Source organism: Clupea harengus, chromosome 23 (genome assembly GCF_900700415.2).
Source record: "Clupea harengus chromosome 23, Ch_v2.0.2, whole genome shotgun sequence".
Lineage (NCBI taxonomy): Eukaryota > Metazoa > Chordata > Actinopteri > Clupeiformes > Clupeidae > Clupea > Clupea harengus.
In genome coordinates this window covers 22,498,990-22,516,371 of record NC_045174.1, presented here as the reverse complement: position 1 = coordinate 22,516,371, position 17,382 = coordinate 22,498,990, and the positions used below count along the sequence as shown (strand labels likewise).

At 45.7% G+C, this 17,382-nt stretch overlaps 2 protein-coding genes across 2 annotated transcripts in view; both read left to right on the top strand.

Annotated features, from left to right (window-relative positions):
- The window catches only part of LOC116218607 (nuclear body protein SP140-like protein), a 176,862-nt gene that overhangs the window by 25,514 nt on the left and 133,966 nt on the right, over positions 1-17,382 (top strand). The window lies entirely within an intron of this gene.
- Positions 620-17,313, top strand: LOC116218834 (ribonuclease inhibitor-like). Its single transcript, XM_042703348.1, has 6 exons — positions 620-660; positions 6,582-6,686; positions 8,397-8,573; positions 14,591-14,767; positions 15,588-15,764; positions 17,018-17,313. Exons 3-6 carry the CDS (start codon positions 8,404-8,406, stop codon positions 17,196-17,198), a joined length of 705 nt encoding a protein of 234 aa, XP_042559282.1. The 5' UTR covers positions 620-660; positions 6,582-6,686; positions 8,397-8,403; the 3' UTR covers positions 17,199-17,313.

Sequence of the window (17,382 nt, the reverse complement as noted above, 5' to 3'; positions counted from 1 at the left end):
AAACTAAAGTGTGTGTGTGAGTGTATCCCTGTGATGACTGAAATATGGGGTGTGTGAGGGAGGCAGATAGGAATGAGTGAACTACAGTGTGTGTGTTTTCATGAGACCCTGTGATAGGATAAGTATGGTGTGTAATTTAAAGGCGGGCATCCTTCATTGGTGACTAGTGTGTTTTTGGCAACTTGTGAAACGTGTAGTACACTGTGTGTGTGTGTGTGTGTGTGTGTGTGTGTGTGTGTGTGTGTTAGGGGGAGCACGCTTTAATGGGTATTTGTGTGTCTCAGTGGGCCCCTGTGATGATTGAAGGATGATGACGCAGTGTGTGTCTTTCAGTGACTGAGTGAATGATGATGACATAAAGGGGTGTGTCTGTGTGTATGGGGCACCCAGTGAGTGTACGCATATGACATCCTGTGATGAGTGAGTCCCGGTGAGAGTGTGTATGCCTGTGTTTGTGTGTGTGTGTGTGTGTGTGTGTGTGTGTGTGTGTGTGTATGTGTGATTGGCACGGTAAGTGTGTGGGTTGGTGTTGGTATAGGTAAAGGTATGTGTGTGTAATAATCACACGTGGCATTATGTTTCTCCCAGGCTGCAGATGTGTGACCTCACAGAGAAGAGCTGTGCTGCTTTAGCATCAGCTGGCAGATCAACCTCCTGCAGTTTTTTTCTTTTTTTAACATACTTTTTATTGGTTTAGACATGGGATAACATTACAAAACACATAACAACAATCCCCACCCTCCCCCCACCCACAGCAGACAGCAATCAACACAAACACAGAAGGGTAAAAAAAACAACAACAAAAAAAAGAAAAAAAAAGAAAAAAGAAAAAGGGTTTACAAAAAGGAAAATTGTCCACAACATTATTTAAGAACGTATACACAGTACTGTCTCCAGTCCACTACATGCACAAAGGTGTAAGGAAGTATGAGTACATAATGAAATGTATCGGGGCTATGAAGGAGGTCTGGTCTGACTCCAAAAAGTACCCAATTCCCCTCTCATAAGTAAGGACCTGAGGACTTCTGGCAGGTAGTCTATGAAAGGGGACCAGATTTTCAAAAACAAACCCTCCTTTCCTTTTATAATAGCCACCAATCTTTCATGTGGGAGAATGTTAAAGATCTCTCTGTACCATAAAGTAATAGTTGGTGGGCACTCTTTAATCCAGTGAAGTAAGATGCATTTTCGGGCAGTTAAGAGGAGCTTCTCAAGGAGTGTGTATCTTGGAGAGGGGAGATGTAGCACCTTAGAGGGGAGACCAACAAGGAAGACACTTGGATCTCTCTTAATCTCAACTTCAAGGACCTCACTGATTACTTTGGCAACGTGCTTCCAGAATCTAGCTATAAATTTGCACTCCCAGAAACAATGAAAATAGGTCCCCCTTTCTGATTTGCACTTACTGCAGAGAGGAGAGATGGAGCGATCTATTTCATGCAAAATAACTGGGGTGATATGCAGCCTATGAAGTATCTTATACTGAGTCTCCCTCAGTCTATTACAGGTAGATGCTGATCTGATCTTTCCAATCATCCTCAATAAATTCAGTACCCAAGTCGCTTTCCCATTTGCGGGAGATATTGGGTAGCTCATATGTATCAAAGGAAAGTAGTAGAGAGTAAAAAGCGGAAATGAAATGTTTCAAACTTTTGCGGTTCAGAAGAAATGTTTCTGGATCATCAAGATGAGAAGCAGTGGGAGAGAGGTTAGCAAGGGAGGATATAAAGTGTCTTATTTGTAAATACCCAAAGAAATGTGACTTGGGAATATCAAACAACTCCTGTAGTTGTTGAAAAGACATGAGGGCATTGTCTTTAAATAAATGATCAAGTACATAAACTCCCTTATCTCGCCATGCAAAGAACACTGATGAGCTGACGCCTGCAGGGAAGTCAGGGTTTTGGATAATAGGGGACAAGAGGGATTTCCTCTTTTCCCTCCCTACGTATTTAGATATATCACGCCATACTCTGATGCTGCTGTAAATAACAGGGTTGTGCTTTATTTCAGGGTTAATATTATTTGCATCACAAGTAACCAGACTCCATGGGGAGTGTGGGTAGCTAGCCCAAGAATCAACACACACCTCCCCCTTGACAAAAGAATGCAACCATGACCAAAGGTGGCGAGCATGGCAGGCCCAATTATAAAAAATTAAGTTGGGTAAAGACCGGCCTCCCATATCTGTAGGTAGCTGTAATATTTTTAACCTCTGCCTGGGTTTTTTGCCATGCCATATAAACTTGGAGACTGCCTTCTCTAGTTCACGGTTAACCTTTTTAGTTAGGTACAGAGGAAGCATCTGCAAAGGGTATAGAAGTCGGGGAAGCACATTCATTTTGACGAAACTAATTCGCCCAAATAATGACAGAGGAAGATTATGCCACCGTTCCAAGTCTCCTTTCACTGCATCACAGACTGGGGAAAAATTTAATTTCCACAACTCCCTCAAGGCAGGGGATATCTTAACTCCCAGATATATAAAACCAGAGGCTGACCATGTAAAAGGGAAGTCAATTGAAACCTCAGTTTTGTTCAAGCATCCAAGCGGCATGGCTTCAGATTTGTTAAAATTGATCTTGTAGCCAGATATGGTACTAAACTCACTGAAAGTGGTCATAATAGCTGGAATAGACAATCTAAGAGACGTCACAAAGAGGAGGATGTCATCAGCATACAAGGCAATTTTATGCTCCCTTTCTCCCAACCACACCCCCTTCACTTCTGCATGTAGCCTGATAATCTCCGCCAAGGGTTCCAATGCCAAGGCAAAGAGGAGAGGGCTTAGTGGGCATCCCTGGCGCACACCTCTAGCCACAGAAAAAGGCTCAGAGCGACGGCCATTAGTTATGACCATAGCTTTGGGCGCATGATATATGGTTTGGGTCCATTTTAAAAAGTCTCCCCCCAGCCCAAATCTCTGCATAATGTCAAACAAATAGCACCATTCGACTCTGTCAAAGGCCTTTTCGGCATCAAGGGAAATAGCTAGTGCCTTCTGTTTTTTCTGAGATATAGATTGTACAATATTCAGAAGCCTCCTAACATTAGCAGAAGAATAGCGCCCTTGAATAAAACCTGTCTGGTCTGGGTTTATTAAGATTGGGAGCAGGTTTTCCAGGCGCCTTGCTAAAAGTTTTGAGAGCAGTTTACTATCAACTGATATCAGGCTAATAGGTCTGTAAGAGCCACATAAGTCAGGAGGCCTACCTCTCTTCAAAATAACAGAGATGTGGGCAAGGTTTAACGTTGGGGGTAGACAACCCTTGTCAAAACAATCTAAGTACATATCTGTGAGGGGGCCAACTACTACCTTGCAAAATGTTTTATAAAAGTCTGGGCCAAAGCCATCTGGGCCTGCCGCTTTGCCTCCTTGAAGATCACTGATGGTTTCAGAAACTTCGTCCTTGCTAATTGGTCTACATAATGCAGCTTTTTGTTCGTCTGACAAAGATGGAAATTTTATCTTATCAAGAAACTTCCTCCTGACCTCTACAGAGGATGTGCAGTCTGAGCTATACAGGTCTGCATAGAATGACTTCATTATTTTGCTGACCTCTGTTGATTTGAAGTGTCTAATCCCATGTTTGTCTAAGAGAGAAGGAATCAGATTAGACTCGATTTTACCACGTGCAAGACGGGCCAGTAACCGGCCAGGTTTATTGCCTGATTCAAATAGTCTGTGCTTGGCAAAGAATATTTGAGATTCTGCCTTTTGTGTAAGTAACTGGTTCAGAGCAGAACGGGCTGCCTCTAATTGTTTTGCCAGGTAAGTATTTGATGCGAGCTTGAATTGAGCCTCAAGGTCGTGTACTGCCTCCTCAAGTTCTAATTGCCTCTTTGTAGCCTCCTTTTTCTGAGCTGATGTATATGATATAATTGCACCACGTATGTAAGCCTTAGCAGATTCCCATAGAGTAGAAGGACTTATGTCAGGAGTTTTATTCTCGACAAAAAAACGCTCACATTCCCTAGTAACAAAATCAACAAAGCGATGATTATTTAGTAATGCAGGATTCAGTCGCCAGTGTCTACAAGAGGGATCCCTATATGGGGGGGAGATGGTTACAGCAACAGGAGAGTGGTCAGATATAGACTGGATGCCAATTGCACAGTCCGCTATTCTGTCTAAGACAGTGCGTGAGGAGAGAAAGTAGTCTATTCTAGAAAAAACTTGATGGGGGTTAGAGAAAAATGTGTAATCTTTATCAAGGGGGTGTAGTACTCTCCAGACATCATACAAATCTAAATCGTTGAGAAAAGCATGCATTTTGTTAATTTTAGTAGAGGAAGCTGAACGGGGAGAAGACATATCCACACAGGGATTAAGCACGCAGTTGAAGTCGCCTCCTATTAGCATGTATGGGGAGGAAAATGATGCCAAATCTGAAAGTAGTTGTGGGATAAAGGGAGCTTCATAAGAATTTGGTGCATACACACAGCCAAAAACAACAAGTTCACCATACAAATAGCCAGATAGGAGCACATAGCGGCCCTCTTTGTCAGAAATTGTTTTGTCCAGTGTGAAGGGCAAGCAGCGATGTAAAAGAACAGCGACCCCTCTGCTTTTTGAGTTATATGAAGAGTAAAACACCTGTCCCACCCAGCTCCTCCGTAATTTTATGTGTTCTAAATCAGAGAGGTGGGTTTCCTGAAGAAAGGCTATCTGACACTTCTCTTTCTTAAGGAAGGAGAGTATTTTCTGACGTTTGATGACATGGTTAATGCCCTTCACATTAAGAGTGATTATTTTGAGATCACTCATACCTAATTTTTATGTTGTGCAATAATAATACGGCAGATGGACAGTGAGAAGAATTAAGAAGATCAATGTGGGACAGTACACTCAGAAATTCTATAGAAAAGGACTGGAGCAAAGTAAATACAACAAAAAGAAAAAACACACTAAATAACGCTGTCAGTAAGGCACCATCCCCAAACGATGGGCCATAACCCCTTACAGAACAGATCCCTCCCAAAACAAAACAAAACAGCCATCGAGTGGCGCTAAGTGAGTTGGGACAAGTGAAGCTGAGAGGTGACCCTCCATCACTAAAAGAGAACAGTCTATCAGCAGCAGGCATTACCATACCCCTACTAAACCACAGTTTCCTTATCCCCCCCCACCAAATCGGCCGTTCAGCAGTGTAAAGTGATCAAACCAGTATCAGTCAATGTCAATGGGAAAAAAAAAACAGACAAATGATGTCATTTGAACTTAGAGTGGAGAAAAAAACCAAAGGATGCCTAACTCATTAACATAACAGTCTTGTCAAAATGAAAAATCAAGGCATTCAAGTAAAATTAGAGCAGTAGGCTAGTTAGAATTTACCAACAAAAAATAGGCATGTGTAGCCCAGGCTTAAGACCACTCCATTGTAGGCTATGACTAAACATAAGATCCTATGAGTCCATTTAATATTGGCTCCAAGAGACGAAAAAAAATATATATAACTTTAGCCAAAAATGGAGCATTAAGAAGGGGGAAATGGGCAGTCAACTTGTATGTTAAATTGTGTTAATGAGCATTAGCCCCCTTTATATTAGTGTAGCCTACACTGATGATGCAAGACGCAAAAAGATCACTCAGCTTTCAGCAATGCTCAAACCTTCAGTCCTGCTCATGAACTTCTCCACCTCCTGGGGAGTCTCAAAGGAATGCAACTCTCCCTGAACCGTGAGGAAAAGAGTGGCTGGGTAGCGCATCTGAAACCGTATTCCCCTCTGGATGAGTTGTTCGCAGGTGTCGTTGAACTTGCGTCTTGCCTCCCTCACTGCCGCTGATAGGTCTTGACGAATGTAAATCTTGTTGCCCTGATCGAGAATGTCACCCTTCTCTCTGAACGCTGAGAGAATGATTTGTTTGTCGCCGTAGTTGTGGAGTTTTATGATAACTGGTCTGTTAGAGTTTGACTTTCGCGGGCCAAGGGCTCTATGAGCCCTATCAATCTTAATGAACCCTCTTTTGGTCTTCAAATCCAGTGTGTCGTGTAGCCAAGTTTCAAAGAATATCACCGCATTTTTCCCTTCTGTGCCTTCTTTGAGTCCGATGATCCGAATATTATCTCTACGGCTTCGGTTTTCACTAGCCTCAGCGCGGTCAGCTAGGGACTTAACTTTTTGTTCAAGATGAGCAACTTTGTTCTCCAAAGAGCTAGTACAGTCTTCATTCTCAGAGATGCGACTCTCAGCTTCAGTTAGTCTTTTGCTGTTGTCGTCAATGCGACTACCCAGTATGGTTAAGGATGACTGTAGCTCAGCGAACTTCAATTCCATTAGGGCGCTAATCTTCTCCGTAACATTTTGGGCAATCAAGTTGGCCATGCTAGCGTCAGGTTCGTCGTTGTCCATACCGGTCTCAGAGTTGGAAGCAGGTGTTTTTTTCAATTCAGCTGCACGTCTTCTTGTTTCTCGCTGGATAGTGTTTCCATCTGTTCCAGACATGTTTCTTATGAAAAAATATTATAATTTTGTATGGTTTAATCGGTCAAAAATATGAAATATTCGGCCTTCTAGGCGGGAGGGTGACAGAAAGCAACCGCTCACTCTGAATGCATCACGTGACCCCCCTCCTGCAGTTTGAAGACGCTGAACCTGAGTGGCAATCCTGATCTTCATGATGCAGGAATTCAGCATCTCTCAGACCTCCTCAAGAGTCCCCACTGCAAGCTGGAGACACTAGTGTGAGTGTTAACACACAACAAGAGATCTGTGTGTGGGGTGGGGGGGCACACAGTGATGGGTGAGGGGGGGTCATGTAAGGATGGGTGTACTATGGTGTGAGTGTGTGTGTGTGTTTATGTGTATCTGTTTGGTCCTGATTAAGGGGTATGTGCATAGCACTGTGTGTGTGTGTGTGTGTGTGTGTGTGTGTGTGTGTGTGTGTGTTTCAGGAGGTTCTCCCTTTAATGAGTGTTTTTGTGTCTCAGTTGCTCCCTGTGATGAGTGAAGGATGATGATGCAGTGTGTGAGGGACACCATTTGATGTGGAGGAAGGGTGTGTGTGTGTATGGGGCACAAATGTATGGGGTGCTATGATGGACACAACACAGTTTGTGTGTGTGTGTGTTTGTGTGAGAGCGTGTGTGTGTGTGTGTGTGAGAGCGTGTTTGTGTGTGTGTGTGTAAGAGCTTGTGTATGAGAGTGTGTGTGTGTGTGAGAGCGTGTGTGTGAGAGCATGAGAGAGAGAGTGTGTGTGTTTGTGTGAGAGCGTGTTTGTGTGTGTGTGTAAGAGCTTGTGTATGAGAGTGTGTGTGTGTGTGAGAGCGTGTGTGTGTGTGAGAGCGTGTGTGTGTGTGTGAGAGCGTGTGTGTGTGTGAGAGCGTGTGTGTGAGAGCATGAGAAAGAGAGAGTGTGTGTGTTTGTGTATGTGAGAGCTAGAGAGCATGTGTGAGATATCTGTGATGAGTGGTTAGTGTGTGTCTGTCTTTGTCTATGTGTGTGTGTTGCTATCTTTGGTGGGTCCAGTATTGTATGTGTGTGATTGTGTGTGTGTGTGTGTGTGTGTGTGTGTGTGTGAGTGAGAGCGTGTGTGTGTGTGTGTGTGTGTGTGTGTGTGTGTGAGAGAGCGTGTTTGTGTGTGTGTGTAAGAGCTTGTGTATGAGAGTGTGAGTGTGTGTGAGCGTGTGTGTGTGAGAGTGTGTGTGTGAGAGCATGAGAAAGAGAGAATGTGTGTGTTTGTGTATGTGAGAGCTAGAGAGCATGTGTGTGATATCTGTGATGAGTGGTTAGTGTGTGTCTGTCTGTGTCTATGTGTGTGTGTTGCTATCTTTGGTGGGTCCAGTATTGTATGTGTGTGATTGTGTGTGTGTGTGTGTGTGTGAGAGGGTGTTTGTGTGTGTGTGTAAGAGCTCGTGTATAAGAGTGTGAGTGTGTGTGAGCGTGAGAGTGTGTGTGTGTGTGAGAGCATGAGAAAGAGAGAGAGAGTGTGTGTGTGAGAGCTAGAGAGCATGTGTGAGATATCTGTGATGAGTGGTTAGTGTGTGTCTGTCTGTGTCTATGTGTGTGTGTTGCTGTCTTTGATGGGTCCAGTATTGTGTGTGTGGTGTGTGTGTGTGTGTGTGAGAGAGAAAGAGAGAGCGTGTGTGTGCGTTTGTGTGTCACTGAGGGGTGCTGAGTCACTAGAGCAAGGTTTGGGTTTTGGTGTGTGTGTGTTTGTGTGAGGGGGAGCTCCCTTTAATGAGTGTTTGTGTATCTCCATTTGATGTGGAGGAAAGGCTGTGTGTGAGTGTGTATCGAGCACCCAGCATGTGTATGCGTGTGTTAGTATGTGTACCCTGTGATGAGTGAGTCCCAGTGAGTGTGGCTGAAGTACGGTAAGTGTGTGGGTTGGTGTTGGTATAGGTAAAGGTATGTGTGTGTAATAATCACACATGTCATTATGTTTCCCCCAGGCTGCAGATGTGTTCCCTCACAGAGAAGAGCTGTGCTGCTTTAGCATCAGCTGCCAGATCAACCTCCTGCAGTTTGAAGACGCTGGACCTGAGTTACAATCGTGATCTTCATGATGCAGGAATTCAGCATCTCTCAGACCTCCTCAAGAGTCCCCACTGCAAGCTGGAGACACTAGTGTGAGTGTTAACACACAACAAGAGATCTGTGTGTGGGGTGGGGGGGCACACAGTGATGGGTGAGGGGGGGTCATGTAAGGATGGGTGTACTATGGTGTGAGTGTGTGTGTGTGTTTATGTGTATCTGTTTGGTCCTGATTAAGGGGTATGTGCATAGCACTGTGTGTGTGTGTGTGTGTGTGTGTGTGTGTGTGTGTGTGTGTTTCAGGAGGTGCTCTCTTTAATGGGTGTTTGTGTGTCTCTTAGTGGCTCCCTGTGATGAGTGAAGGATGATGATGCAGTGTGTGAGAACATTCCCCAGAACTCTGTTCTGCTGTTTGTGAGAGCATGTCTGTGTGACAGCGTGTGTGTGTGAGGGCATGTGTGTGTGAGAGCGTGTGTGTGTGAAAGCGTGTGTGTGTGAGATCGTGTGTGTGTGTGAGATCGTGTGTGTGTGTGAGAGCGTGTGTGTGTGAGAGCGTGTGTGTGTGAGAGCGTGTGTGTTAGAGCGTTTGTGTGTAAAAGCATGTGTGTGTAAAAGCATGTGTGTGTGAGAGCATGTGTGTGTGAGAGCATGTGTGTTTGAGAGTGTGTGTGTGAGAGTGTGTGTGTGTTAGAGCGTGTGTGTAAGAGTGTGTGTTTGAGAGAGAGCGTGTGTGTGTGAGAGCGTGTGTGTGTGTGAGAGCGTGTGTGTGTGTGAGAGCGTGTGTTTGTGAGAGCGTGTGTGTGTGTATGAGTGTGTGTGTGTTTGTGTGTGTGAGAGAGCGTGTGTGTGTGTGAGAGCGTGTGTGTGTGTGTGAGAGCGTGTGTGTGTGTGAAAGCGTGTGTGTGTGTGAGAGCGTGTTTGTGTGAGAGCGTGTGTGTGTGTGAGAGGGTGGGTGTGTGAGTGTGTGTGAGAGAGCGTGTGTGTGAGGGTGTGTGTGAGAGCGTGTGTGTGTGTGTGTGAGAGCGGGTGTGTGTATGAGAGCGTGTGTGTGTGTGTATGAGTGTGTGTGTGTGTGTGTGTGAGAGCGTGTGTGTGTATGAGAGCGTGTGTGTGTGAGAGCGTGTGTGTGTGAGAGCGTGTTTGTGAGAGAGCGTGTGTGTGTGTGTGTGAGAGAGCATGTGTGTGGTGTGTGTGTGTGTGTGTGAGAGTGTGTTTGTGAGAGAGCGTGTGTGTGTGTGTGAGAGAGCATGTGTGTGAGAGTGTGTGTGTACGATTGTGTGTGACTTGTGAAGGAGTTCTCCTCTGTGTGTTCTGCGTCCGTTGTGATGCGTGTGCAGGCACAGGAATTTGAGGATATTGTTGACTTGTCTGAATCTTCATTGATGAAAGCTCAGTTTCAGCTCGGTCCTCGATGTCTGTTTGTCAGACTGTTGTGTTGTCTGGCTACCGTTCACAGATTCTGAGTCTAGTCCATGAGCATGCGCTGTCTGTCCTGGGTATTAATCAGACCTATCAACGAGTGCTTTGGCCTGGATTAAAGACCTCTTCTAAAGTTCTGCCACTCTTGCCATCATGTCAACTTAAGGGAAAGCCCAATCAGACCATTTCCCCAGCCCCACTCCGTCCTATTCTGGTGATGGCACATCTCTTTGAATGCATAACTGTTGATTGCATGGGTCCACTGCCCAAGTCTGGCCATCAATTTGTGTTGACCATTATGTGCGCTGCAACCCTCTATCCTGAAGCCATCCCCAAAAGCAGTGGTGAGGGGACTGATTGGGTTTCATTCAGTCTGATCAGGGTTCTACTTTGACTTTGAAACTGTTTGCACAAGTTGTGAGAGAAGTGGGGGAGTCTCAGGGCACTTTAGAGTGTTTTCATCAGACGCTGAAAACGATGCTGCGCACATACTGTGTCGACACGAATAAAGACTGGGAAGAGAGACGGCCTCTTCTAATTATGTCCCCTTATGTCAAAACATGATTTAGAAAAACTCATTCATGCCTTTATCTGCAGCAGGGTTGACTACTGCAATGGTCTTTTCACAGGCCTCCCTAAAAAGGCCAAACAGCTTCATCTTGTGAAAAATGCAGCTGCTAGAGTTCTTACAGAAATAATTGACCATATTATTACAATACTTACACAAGCTTCTAGTAAGTCACAGAATTGACTTTAAAGTACTGCTGCTTATTCATAAGTCACTTAATGGGACAGGACCAAATTCCAAGTTTCCAGGCAGGTGACCCGGTGCTTGTGTTACTCCCTGTCCCTGGGTCGGCGCTGCAAGTGACATTTTCTGGGCCCTATAAAGTGAGTGTCGGGTTTGTTAAACGGACTATATAGTCTGCACTCCTGATCGTAAGAGACAATCTAGAGTGTGCCACATAAACATGTTGAAACCTTATGTTGTCAGGGCTTCCAGTAATAAGGCTGAAAGGGTATGTACAGCAGGAGAATCTGTACCCGTTGCTTTAGTGACCACACAGACTTACTGTCCTGAGGCAGATTGGCTAGCTAGAGGGGACGCTGTGCTCTATGGTGATATAATGATAGATGAACTACGGTGTGTCTCAGTGGATTCCTGTGATGAGTGAAGGATGATGACATGCAGTGTGTGAGGGACACCATTTGATGTGGAGGAAGGGGTGTGTGTGTGTGTGTGTTAAGGGCACTTATGTATGGGATTCTATGATATAATCTAAATGAGCACGCCAAAGTTGAAGAAGGGACCGGAGGACGTAGTCAGGTTTCTGGAGTTTATTTCGGCGTGGAGACAATTCAGTCATTTAGAATACAATAGAAGAGAGGGTGACCACACCCTATAAGTGAGAGGAAGGGGGAGACAGTGGGGTGAGGGGTTCACCTGTGGGGGGAGGGGGGTGATAACAGGGTACAAAGGGTGATAGCAGGAAGGAGGCTATCTACGGGGGAAGGGGTTCACATGCCATTTGTTCAGGTCTCAGTGAGACAGACAGAGTACACATCCAAGAATGAGTTACAGATACAAAATGAGGCTACACTTAGTTACAACAACAGAATATCAATATTTCCGGTTCCATCAGATGCAACGCAGTCTGTGACTGTGTGTGTGTGTGTGTCTATGTGTCCCTGTGTCTATGTGTCCCTGTTTCGTGCAGAGTAAGGGGTATAGTGTGTAGTACCCCTTGGTGTGTCTGTGTCTGTGTCTGTCTGTGATGAATTAATACATGAATGAATGAAAGAATGAATATGTGTGTGAGAAGGTGAAATCCCTCCCCCTTCTCACTGTGGCCCAAAGGGGGAGAAGGACTGGCTGGACTCCCCTACCTGAATGGTTGGGTCCGGGTTCCCCCACCTCTGTGGAGGGGTCCAATTGACTCTAATTGGACTAATTTAGCCCTTGGGCGGCCTTATTTAAGGTGCACCTCATTACTGAATGGGGGAGAGACAGACTGAACATGCTGTGAGAGAGAGCTGTGTGTGAGAGAGAGAGCTGTGTGAGAGAGAGCTGTGAGAGAGAGAGAGCTGTGAGAGAGAGAGAGCTGTGTGAGAGAGAGCTGTGAGAGAGAGAGCTGTGAGTGAGAGAGAGAGCTGTGAGAGAGAGAGCTGTGAGAGAGAGAGCTGTGAGAGAGAGAGCTGTGTGAGACCGAGAGAGCTGTGTGAGAGAGAGAGCTGTGTGAGAGAGAGAGCTGTGTGAGAGAGAGAGGTGTGAGAGAGAGCTGTGAGAGAGAGCTGTGAGAGAGAGCTGTGTGAGAGAGAGAGCTGTGTGAGAGAGAGAGAGCGAGCTGTGTGAGAGAGAGAGCTGTGTGAGAGAGAGAGCTGTGTGAGAGAGAGAGCTGTGTGAGAGAGAGCTGTGTGAGAGAGAGAGCTGTGTGAGAGAGAGAGCTGTGTGAGAGAGAGAGCTGTGAGAGAGAGAGAGCTGTGTGAGAGAGAGAGGTGTGAGAGAGAGCTGTGAGAGAGAGCTGTGAGAGAGAGCTGTGTGAGAGAGAGAGCTGTGAGAGAGAGCTGTGAGAGAGAGAGCTGTGAGAGAGAGCTGTGAGAGAGAGAGCTGAGAGAGAGCTGTGAGAGAGAGAGCTGTGAGAGAGAGAGCTGTGAGAGAGAGAGAGCTGTGAGGGTGAGGGGGGAATGTAAGGATGTGTATACTATGGTGTGTGTGTGGGGGGGGGGATGTGTAAGGGGTGAGTGTTTACACACAACAACAGACCTCTGAATGGGGTGTTTGATGAGGGAGGTGGGGGGGGGGTACATAATGATGGGCAAACTAAAGTGTGTGTGTGAGTGTATCCCTGTGATGACTGAAATATGGGGTGTGTGAGGGGGGCAGATAGGAATGAGTGAACTACAGTGTGTGTGTGTGTTTTCATGGGACCCTGTAATAGGATAAGTATGGTGTGTAATTTAAAGGGGTGGGGGATCCTTCATTGGTGATGTGTGTGTTTGTGGCACCTTGTGAAATGTGTAGTACACTGTGTGTGTGTGTGTGTGTGTTAGGGGGGAGCACCCTTTAATGGGTGTTTGTGTATCTCTCAGTGACTGAGTGAATGAAAGATGATGACATAAAGGTGTGTGTGTGTGTGTGGGTGTGTATGGGGCACCCAGCGAGTGTACTCCTATGACATCCTGTGATGATTGAGTCACGGTGAGTGTGTGTATGCCTGTGTTTGATTGGCACTCTGTGTTGGCTCAAGTATGGTAAGCGTATGGATTGGTGTTGGTAACAACACTTGACATGTGGACATGTGGATTACACAGTGTGTGTATATGTGGTGTGTTTGTGTGTGTGTGTGATGAATGAATGAATGAATATGTGTGTGATACCTGTGATGACTGGTGTTTGTGTGGCTCTCTGTGATGGGTCAATTATTGCACGTGTGTGTGTGGGGAGGGGGGGGGGGGGTGGTATGTGTCTAGCACCCGTTGGTGTGTGTGGGTGTGTGTGCATGAGTGTTTGTCTATGTCTCAATGACTGAATGAAGGTGTGAGAGCGTGTGTGTGTGTGTGTGAGAGAGTCTGTATATGTGAGTGTGTTTGTTTGTGAGTGTGTGTGTGTGTGTGTGATAGTGTGTTTGTGTGGGACACCGTGTGTGTGAGTGCTTATGAGAGTGAGTGTGTCTGTGTGTGAGTGTGTTTGTGAGAGGGTGTGCGTTTGTGTGAGTCTGTGTGTGTGAGACTGTATGTGGCACCATGTGAAATGTGTAGTACACTGTGTGTGTGGTAGGGGTGGGAATCTCTTGGCACCTCACGATTCGATTCGATTCCGATTCAGAGGTCAACGATTCGATTCTAAACCGATTCTCGATTCTAAACCGATTATCGATTATCAATTCTAAACCGATAAAACGGTTATCGATGCATCTCAATTTTTAAAACATTTGAATTTGCTACTTAGAGTCTCAAATCACTTCCTACTTTGTGTTTGATAAATCAACAGATCTATTTTTTTATTAGAGAAAAAGTTTTTCCTTGTCACAATTATGACTTTCTATGCAATAATCGATGCAGCTTGCATTTCAACACAAAATGAATATGTAAAAAAAAAAAAAAAAAAAAAAATATTAATTTTTTTTTTTTTATTAAAAAATCGATTATGAACTTTTCTGAATCGAGACAGAATCGTTCTAAAGAGAATCGAGAGAAATCGAAAAATCGATTTTTTCCCCCACCCCTAGTGTGTGGCACCTTGTGAAATGTGTAGTACAGTGTGTGTGTGTGTGTGTGTGTGTGTGCATCACCCAGTGAGTGTACGCATATGACATCCTGTGATGAGTGAGTCCCAGTGAGTGTGTGTATGTCTGTGTGTGTGTGTGCGTGTGTGTTAGGGGTAGCACCCTTTAATGGGTGTTTGTGTATCTTTCAGTGACTGAGTGAATGATGATGATGACATAAAGGGGTGTGTGTGTGTGTGTGTGTATGTATGTGTATCACCCAGTGAGTGTACGCATATGACATCCTGTGATGAGTGAGTCCCAGTGAGTGTGTGTATGTCTGTGTTTGTGTGTGTGTGTGTGTGTGTGTGTGTGTGTGTGTGTGATTGGCACTCTCTGGCTGAAGTACGGCAAGTGTGTGGGTTGGTGTTGGTATAGGTAAAGGTATGTGAGTGTAATAATCACACGTGTCATTATGTTCCTCGCAGGCTGAGGAGTTGTTCCCTCACAGAGAAGAGCTGTGCTGCTTTAGCATCAGCTGTCAGATCAACCTCCTGCAGTTTGAAGACGCTGGACCTGACTGGCAATCCTGATCTTCATGATGCAGGAATTCAGCATCTCTCAGACCTCCTCAAGAGTCCCCACTGCAAGCTGGAGACACTAGTGTGAGTGTTAACACACAACAAGAGATCTGTGTGTGTGTGTGGGTTGGGGGGGCACACAGTGATGGGTGAGGGTGACGGTGTGTGTGTTTTCATGGGACCCTGTAATAGGATAAGTATGGTGTGTAATTTAAAGGGGGGGGGGGGGGTCCTTCATTGGTGATGTGTGTGTGTGTGTGTGTGAGTGTGTGTGTGTGTGGCACCTTGTGAAATGTGTAGTACACTGTTAGTGTGTGTGTTAGGGGGAGCACCCTTTAATGGGTGTTTGTGTATCTCTCAGTGACTGAGTAGAGGATGATGATGACATAAAGGTGTGTGTGTGTGTGTGTGTGTATGGGGCACCCAGCGAGTGTACTCATATGACATCCTGTGATGATTGAGTCACGTTAGCATTTTGGTGTGTGTGGGTGTGTATGCATGAGTGTTTGTCTATCTCTCAATGACTGAATGAAGGTGTGAGAGCGTGTGTGTGTGTGAGAGTCTGTATATGTGAGTGTGTGTTTGTGTGTGAGTATGAGTGTGAGTATGAGTGTGTGTGAGTGTGTGTGTGAGAGCGTTTGTGAGAAAGCTTATGAGAGAGAGTGTGTCTATGTGAGTGTGTGTTTGTGAGAGTCTGTGTGTGTGTGTATGGGGCACCCAGTGAGTGTACGCATATGACATCCTGTGATGAGTGAGTCCCGGTGAGTATGCCTGTGTTTGTGTGTGTGTGTGTGTGTGATTGGCACTCTGTGATGGCTGAAGTACGGTAAGTGTGTGGGTTGGTGTTGGTATAGGTAAAGGTATGTGTGTGTAATAATCACACGTGTCATTGTGTTTCCCCCAGGCTGCAGATGTGTTCCCTCACAGAGAAGAGCTGTGCTGCTTTAGCATCAGCTGGCAGATCAACCTCCTGCAGTTTGAAGACGCTGAACCTGAGTGGCAATCGTGATCTTCATGATGCAGGAATTCAGCATCTCTCAGACCTCCTCAAGAGTCCCCACTGCAAGCTGGAGACACTAGTGTGAGTGTTAACACACAACAAGAGATCTGTATGGGGGGGGGTGGGGCACACAGTGATGGGTGAGGGTGACTGTGTGTGTGTGTTTTCATGGGACCCTGTAATAGGATAAGTATGGTGTGTAATTTAAGGGGGGGGGGGGTCCTTCATTGGTGATGTGAGTGTGTGTGTGTGGCACCTTGTGAAATGTGTGAAATGTGTAGTACACTGTGTGTGTGTGTGTGTGTGTGTGTGTTAGGGGGAGCACCCTTTAATGGGTGTTTGTGTATCTCTCAGTGACTGAGTGAATGATGATGATGACATGTTTGTGTGTGTGTGTGGGGGGGGCGTGTGTGTGTGTGTGTGTGTAATGTGTAGTACACTGTGTGTGTGTGTGTTTGATTGGCACTATGTGTTGGCTCAAGTATGGTAAGTGTATGGGTTGGTGTTGGTAACAACACTTGACATGTGGATTACACGGTGGTGTGTGTGTGTGTGTGTGTGTGGAATGAATGAATGAATGAATATGTGTGTGATACCTGTGATGACTGGTGTTTGTGTGGCTCTCTGTGATGGGTCAATTATTGTAAGTGTGTGTGTGTGGGGTATGTGTCTAGCACCCCCTGGTGTGTGTTGGTGTGTGTGCATGAGTGTTTGTCTATCTCTCAATGACTGAATGAAGGTGTGAGAGCGTGTGTGTGTGTGTGTGTGAGAGTCTGTATATGTGAGTGTGTGAGTGAGTGTGTGTTTGTTTGTGAGTGTGAGTATGAGTGTGTGTGAGTGAGAGTGTGTGTGAGAGCGTGTGTGTTTGTGAGAGGGTGTGTGTGTGTGTTTGTGAGAGGGTGTGTGTGTGAGAGTCTGTGTGTGAGAGTCTGTGTGTGAGAGCGCGTGTGTAAGAGAGTGTATGTGGCACCTTGTGAAATGTGTAGTACACTGTGTGTGTGTTTGTGTGTGTTAGGGGGAGCACCCTTTAATGGGTGTTTGTGTATCTTTCAGTGACTGAGTGAATGATGATGATGACGTAAAGGTGTGTGTGTGTGTGTGTGTGTGTGTGTATGTGTGTGTGTATGGGGCACCCAGTGAGTGTACGCATATGACATCCTGTGATCAGTGAGTCCCGGTGAGAGTGTGTATGCCTGTGTTTGTGTGTGTGTGTGTGTGTGTGTGTGTGATTGGCACTCTGTGATGGCTGAAGTACGGTAAGTGTGTGGGTTGGTGTTGGTATAGGTAAAGGTATGTGAGTGTAATAATCACACATGTCATGATGTTTCTCCCAGGCTGGAGTATTGTTCCCTCACAGAGAAGAGCTGTGCTGCTTTAGCATCAGCTGCCAGATCAACCTCCTGCAGTTTGAAGACGCTGGACCTGAGTGAGAATCCTGATCTTCATGATGCAGGAATTCAGCATCTCTCAGACCTCCTCAAGAGTCCCCACTGCAAGCTGGAGACACTAGTGTGAGTGTTAACACACAACAAGAGATCTGTGTGTGGGGTGGGGGGGGGCACACAGTGATGGGTGAGGGTGACAGTGTGTGTGTGTTTTCATGGGACCCTGTAATAGGATAAGTATGGTGTGTAATTTAAGGGGGGGGGGGGGGTCCTTCATTGGTGATGTGAGTGTGTGTGTGTGGCACCTTGTGAAA